We start from the raw sequence: 7,302 nt of genomic DNA, 5'->3' as shown, positions 1-7,302 counted from the left end.
CTGAGTTGGCGTATGACACATGCATGATGCCCTGATGTAAAGCTCTGCAAAGACCTCAAGTTGATGCTCTGAAGGCAGCCCCTGTCCCCTTGGATGTGCTCTGCCACATCATTTCCCTGCCAGCCGATGCGGCTCCAGGCTGATGGAGCCTGGGAGGACCCATGGGGGATGCTCTGGTTCCACCAAGCCAGTTAACACATCAGTTCACCTCTGATAACTGAAAAACCACTGAAGAGTTTCACATGAATTCTCCGAGTCAGGGACAAGTTCTCCTTTCCCAGGTCAGAAGGCAAGCCCCATACTCTACCTTCAACTTAAAAATTTAACTAGCACCCACACACAGCAACCCATGCAGCAAATACCCATGACTGGAAGGTAGCATAAACTGGGCCCCACTATAATCCATATTTTCTTATCTTGAGCCCACCTCCCCATATCTGGAAATCAGCTTTAAAAAGTTACACAAGTATTAGCAATAATCTTCTTGAGAGGCTTTACTTTTTTTGTTTTCCTTGCCTTAGGCACCAGAGTGTCTCAAGGGAGAAAAGCACATACTGAAATAGTCCTCTACGCACCGCCAAATAGTAAGTAGCTGTCTTGTGTCTGTCCTGGAGGAAACATTCCTGCCACTACTGTCCTATGGGAATACAGATGGGAAACACGGACACACTGCAACGCAGGGAGAAAGTCTGGTTGTGCGCACAGGGATTTTCTCTGACCACCGTATGAGAACAAGCCTCTGCTAGCATCAGTTTGGGCAATGACAGAAATTAAACGAGACACAAAATTTAGGCCAAAAAAATCTGAATACAATCAAGGGGGACTGAAAATTGTAATGGGGCCTGAAATCTCAAAACTCAGGGACAGGCAACTAGCTGCCCCCGTGATACTCCCCAACTACTTTCCCCAAATCCAAGACCAAATTGTTAGTCGTCTGCCCGGAACAACACACAGAACACAACATGGTTGCAGAGACCCAATGCTGGACACTGCAGGAAGGGTGCGTAAGGTAAATTCAATCAACCCTACAGCTTCTAGGCTTTGGGCAGGGCCTGGGCAAGTCCTACAAAAGGGGAATTTGGGAAGGGGGAGAGAAACGGTTGGAGCTTATTCTACCCGTGAGGGAGCTAAGAGATGCACAGCGTGACATTGCGAGCTCTGAGAATCTCAGAGGCAGGAAAACATACTTACAAGCAATAATCATATGTTTCTTATTCAGCCTATTATTGTCATTAGTTCATTACCACTAAGAATGTCAGTATTAACATATTTTATTGCACTGCAGATCTTGCAGTCCTCAGCACATCGTGCAAGTTTAGGCTGTTTCCTCACTAGACTTGCACGCTTGGGTTCACAGCGCTAGATAAATCAGTTGTAAAAGCGTGCCACTTAAACATGTCTGCCACATCTCCAGATCATCATGTGGTCAAACGTCTACACAAATGCAGACACAGGAAAAAGATGCTCTCTAAGCAGCAGGGGTGGGATTCGCCCCCCCCTCCATCTTTATCCAGCTGTTTGCAAGGAAGCAGCAGCTCTCTGAATTCCAAACCCCCATCCAACAGAAGAGCCGTGGACAGCCGCTGCCCCCCAGCACAGCTGGGGGAGACAGCAGAGGGGGAGCAGGGCAGGCGTAGGGCAGCCCCAGCACCCCTCCCTCCCACGCCAGCCTACAAAGCCAGAGGCACACAAAGGTCTCGGCTATTTAGAGCTGGCATCTTGCAAAGAATAAAATGCCTTTTTCTCTTGTGCGGCTTGTGAACTAAGCCAGTTACAGGCCGCAGGGACTCCTGGCAGTGTCAGTGTGCGGTGACCGTGTGCTACCCCTTGGTCCTCAGGGTTTAGCTCAGACCAAAAGCTGGTGGTGGCTCTAGAGGTTTGTTGGGTCCAGTTGGACCCCAGCGCCTGGCATGGCAAGCCTGGACCTGGCTGGCTCTACACTGGCTTTGAAGGGATCCTACAGGGAAACAAGTGCCCTTGAGCTCACCTGAGTACCAGGGAAGTGTCTGGCTCTTCCCCTTCCCAGAGCTGGATTAGGGAAGGGGCTTTCAGAGGGGCACACAGGATGCCCCCCAAGGCATGCAGAGCTGGGATAAGCACCCCTAAGCCACCCGCCTCCCTGCATCAGCCTGGAAGTATACACAAAATCCTCATTATTCAGGATGGAGGGTGTCAGCCACCATGAGAGAGATTCGTTTAAGCTGCACCAGCTTCAGAAACACCCAGACCCACCAAACCCATACCCTCTCCTCCTCCGAATCATTCTTTTTTCCTAAATGTATCCTCAAAAACATTATCCTCACATTTTGGGAGGGGCAAGACTACCTCCCTGATTACACCCCTTCCCTGGGGCAACGCAGGGACTATTTCAGAGGAAAAATGATCATTTGTTGCTCTTTGTCCTCCAGATATCTATTGTACGAACCAGCCTTATGTTACTGGGGTTCCTGCTTGATCCAGTATCTATAGGGTTAAGCCTAAAAATTATTGTTGCTGGTATTTCTTTTTTCCTAAGGGAAAGGAAAAGGAGAAAAAGAAGAGGATGGGAAGGTCAGAGATGATGTGTGCATTGTCACAGGCGTGCCCAGCTTCAAGCTGAGGTTATCCAGTGGCAGCAGCTCCCCCTGCTCAGCACTACTAACATCTCCCCTAGGAAGGCATTTCTCCCTCCTCCCCCTTCTCAGCAGCACTGCAAAAAACAACATAAACATCTGCATTTACCTTTCTGCTTATTTAAAAACGGCAGTAGGGGTGAAGCCAAGGGACTTCTTTTGCCAGAGTCCTTGGAAGACACTTTACTTTGGTTAACAACAGTTTCTTCGATGGGTTTCTTCAGGATTATTCTTTCCTTCAGCTCCTCAGTGCTGACGGCGGAGGTCAGGGGCTCAGCACCTACTTTCGGTGCAACAAAGGAGCACTTTAGGTAGGATGCAGACTCTGCCACGTTTTCCCTGTTCATCCTGCTCTCTGTTGTTTTATTTGCTTCGTAGTCTGAGGCGTCAGTGCGCGAGCCATTCTCTTCCTTGATAATGTCCATGACCATGGGCTTCATCAGAGGGGAGTCCTGCTCCCTCTTTGGGCTCTCTTCGGAGGCTGACGAGGCATCGCAGGACTCAATGATGAGCTCACTGTCGAGCTCGGCCTCCCGCTCCTCCCGCAGGATGCTGTACTGGATGGAGGGTGAGGCAGGCGACGGAGGGGGCCCTCCGATGTGGCTGAAGGTCATGTAGTTGGAGTGCAGCACCTCCTCGGCGGCTAGTGGGTCCTCCGAGACCAGCTCGATCTCTGAGTCCCCCGACTCGGCACTGCTGGCTTCGTTATCCAGGGGTGAAGAGACTGCAGGGCGCCCAGTTTTGACCCGCGGGTCTCTCTTCTCAGTAGAAAGGGTTGGCGACCGCTGTACCTCTGGGGTCTCAAAGGAAAAGCTTTTTGCTTCCTTGATGGCACTGATGAGTTCATCCTCTGACAGGCTGCCTTTGCCCTGTGACTCTGAGCCGGACGGTTCTGCCACCCAGAAAGAAAGGGGGAAAAAAAGAAAAGAATTGTTAAAAATGAGATTTTCTGGCTGCTTAGGTGACAAACACAAAAGATTTCACACCAGCATGGATCCCTCTAGCAGGGCTGGTAACACAGGCAGAAAGTCTCCCCGTCTGGGACGACTAGCAGTAATAACAGCTTGTCCTTACAGAGCGTTTCCCATGCACATACTCCTTATAAAAGAGGTATTATTAGCATCATTTACTGAGGAAAAAGCTGAGGCACAAGGCAATGCTGGTCAGTGCTCGGCCAGAGGCTCAGCAATATGGTTTTCACCAGGAAAATCACCAGTCATGAGGAACGTGGGCTCAGGCCACACGTGACAGCATCTAACTGTCACCAACAGATACGGGTCTGCTCTCAGGACAAAAACACACATGGGGCTGGTGGGCTTCTGGCACTGGTGATTGTAACAACCCACGTGTAATTACTAATAATTTTGTCAAACTTTGACTTTTGGGGATGAAAAGTTCCAGGTCACAAACTTTTCTCAGACTTTTTTTTTGGGGGGGGAGGGGGGAGTGAGTGGTGACTTCTCTGTTTGCTTTTATCTCAGTTGAAACTCATTTTTTTACTGTAATTCTTAATATCATTAAGAACTGCATTAACCAAAATAACGACTGACCAACTTGTCATCCAAAATTTGAAACAAAAAAATTTCTATGCATTTTCTGGCTCACACTGGAAGAAGATATGCTCGGAGAAAGAAAATGAGCAGATGAAAAGGCTGGCTGGTCACCCAGGGTTAGCAAGGAGCCCACATCCCGTACTAGAAGGGAACCCAGCACCAGACTTCCCACCTGTTCTGCCTCCCTGTATATCCCTTTACCACATGAAATTTTGTAATGAAATAACAAAGAAAGTAAAATTACATGTAAAGTGTTCACAATTGGAGGCGACGGAGGCAGCGTGAGGTGCATCAGCAGCTGTCTTGACTTACTGCATAGGGAACAGCCTTCACTTTATCATTCACAGAGCATCAGCCAGCCTCAAACCCAGACTGCACCTGGTGCATCGGCAGCAAGGCCAGTCGGGCCACCTGAGCCTGTCCGTGCCAAGGGGGGCCACGGCGGCAGTTTGCACCCAATCCCCTGCTGGTGCCTGGCCACCGCTGCCTCCCGATCGCCGGTTTCCACCTTGCACTTCACTGACCCAGAGATCGCTGCCATCCACATGCAAGACCTTCCCTTCTGGGGGAAAAAAAGGCTGAATCCCCCAGTCATGTTGGAACAGCCATCAAGCACACATGGAAATTTGTCCTCTGGACTCTCGAGCGCTCATTCGTTGATTTTATATCATTATTAACATGACAGGGGTCACTAAATGGCATTGCAGGTGGTGAAGGTTCAAGAAAGCCATCAGGAGGAGAGACCCCCAAGTTTCCTCCTGCTGATGCTGGTAAAGAGGCCCATGGCAGGACACCGCCTCTGTCTGCACGTCTGGGGACTGCAGTGGAGTGGAGGAAGGTTTCCAGCCCCTCAGTTTCAGGAGTGGGGAGCCCCGAGCTGACCTGCACCCACTGCCAGTGGGTATTAGCCTTCAGCCCAGCCCTGCTTCAGGTGCAGCCACCGGCATCGGCTCCCCGGGGCCACCCGGTTGCGTTGGCCACCTCTGGAAGCTCCTTTACAACAGAGGGTGGGAAAGAGATCGTATCAGATGTGAACTGGGAAAAAAGCACTATTTTAGGCTATTTCTTGACTTAATTTCTCATGGCAATAGCATAGCTGATTTCTTCTTGATCATATGCCTTCCCCAAGACAAATCAGGTAAAGGGGGAGGTTTTAATGACAGCACCCAAGCCATGACGTCCTGCTGGGAGATGGGCAAGAAAAACAACCTCCCTACACCCCTCCAAGCAGTTTTGGTTCCTACACCCCTCCAAGCAGTTTTGGTTTGTGCATCTGCCAATACACGTCATCAGCAGTTTTGAGCACATATTGTTGGCATGTCTGCAGCTCTCTTGTAACACATTCCTCTCTCATGAGAAAGTCCTGCAACCCAGAGTATGGCCACAGACAGGATTAAGGTATTTGAGACTGTTACAACACACTCCTGTCTGGAGGCCGGGAAGTTTCTGTTGAATCGGACATGCTGAGCAGGAGCCTGTGCATCCTTTTCCTGTGGCTGCAGGAAGCCCGCATGAGCTGTGCCGCTCTCCTGCATTACCGCATGTAAGCTTTTTCTCCCTGAGCAATGACTTAATCCGGCACACGTCCAAACAGGCATGTGACCGCCAGCCCTCGTAGCGCAGCAACGCGCGGTCCCTCGGCTTCACCCCGCTCCTGCCTGCGCTGGCAGTTTGTAACTAACTCTCAGCCATGGCATTTACCTTGTGAACAAAAACATCCTTTGTGGCCAGCAGCAGGGTGTCATATTTACCACTGGCACAGAGAAGCGTATAAATACCCACCACCTTTCAGCGCCAGCATAGCATATGAACAGACCACATCTTCCTTCCCCAGAAAGATGATGGCCAGTATTTAAAACAAACCATTTTCAAAAGTCCTGATCCAAGCAGGGGGGAACTGGGGGCTTCGCCAGGATGCTTGAGAGGTATCTAGGAGCGACGACTTTGCTGGGTCACTGGGTAGAAATAGCGAGGGCAGGTTTTACATTTCTTTCTCGCTTACAAATGCAGAGCCTGGATGCAGCGTGTCCCCAGCTGCAGGGAAGGGGGGAAATCCAGAGAAAGCACTCTGCAGGAGCCAGCCCCTAAAGGAAGATGCCTGCTTCTTTCCTTAACGCGATAGATAAGCAGCGCTTCTGGCTTTCCAGCACCCCGATGCAAGGCGGTGGGACGTCCCAGGGCTAATCCCTCCCAAAGCTGGGGATCAGCTTTGTCCATGGAGAAGAACACTTCCATCCCAGCAATTACACCGGCCACACCAGTGCCTCAGTAAGGCAGAAGCCGTGACACTTGGCCACGCACTGTTCAGCTGTTTTGATGGGATACAGTCATCAAGTGTCATGAAGGCAGCCTTGAACAGTCACCAAAGACTGAATAAATAACAATTAGTGCCTGAAGTTCTTAATTGCCTTGCAGTGCAAAAAGCGTGTGCTGGTTTTGGCTGGGATAAAGTTAATTTTCTTCACAGCAGCTAGTATGGGGCTATGTTTTGGATTTCTGCTGAAAACAGTGCTGATAACACAGGGATGTTTTCGTCACTGCTGAGCAGTGCTGACACAGAGTCAAGGCCTTTTCTGCTTCTCACCCCACCCCACAGCGAGTAGGCTGGAGGGGCACAAGAAGCTGGGAGGGGACACAGCTGGGACAGCTGACCCCAATGACCAAAGGGATATCCCATACCATATGGCGTCATGCTCAGCATATAAAGCTGGGGGAAGAAGAAGGAAGGGGGGGATGTTTGGAGGGATGGCGTTTGTCTTCTAACCATTACGGAGCCCTGCTTCCCTGGAGAGGTCTGAACACCTGCCTGCCGATGGGAAGTAGTGAATGAATTCCTTGTTTTGCTTTGGTTGCGCGCACGGCTTTTGCTTTACCTATTAAACTGTCTTTATCTCAACCCACGAGGGGTTTTTTTTTCCACTTTTACTCTTCCAATTCTCTCCCCCATCCCACTGGGGTGGGGAGTGAGCGAGCGGCTGTGTGGTGCTCAGTTGCCGGCTGGGGTTAAATCACAACAAAGTGTAAATCGGTAAAAAACAACATATCTCAGAAGTGGCGTGTGATGTCACCCATTCAAATAAAAGATGAAAAATGGGACTCTAAAGTCTATTTATTAGAAAACTAAATAAATTAGAATA

The 7,302-nt window shown here is 50.0% G+C and overlaps 1 protein-coding gene across 1 annotated transcript; it reads right to left on the bottom strand.

Annotated features, from left to right (window-relative positions):
* Nucleotides 1-2,799: 2,799 nt before the first annotated feature.
* LOC104082496 (reticulon-1-like) lies at nucleotides 2,800-3,504 on the bottom strand (the record flags this gene model as incomplete). Its single annotated transcript, XM_009585637.1, has 1 exon — nucleotides 2,800-3,504. A coding segment is annotated over one exon (705 nt), but the record flags the coding sequence as incomplete, so codon positions are not given.
* Between the last annotated feature and the right edge of the window lie 3,798 nt (nucleotides 3,505-7,302).

This window comes from Fulmarus glacialis, unplaced genomic scaffold (assembly GCF_000690835.1).
Source record: "Fulmarus glacialis isolate BGI_N327 unplaced genomic scaffold, ASM69083v1 scaffold29189, whole genome shotgun sequence".
Taxonomy (NCBI): Eukaryota; Metazoa; Chordata; class Aves; order Procellariiformes; family Procellariidae; genus Fulmarus; species Fulmarus glacialis.
This window is presented reverse-complemented; position numbering and strand designations above follow the sequence as displayed.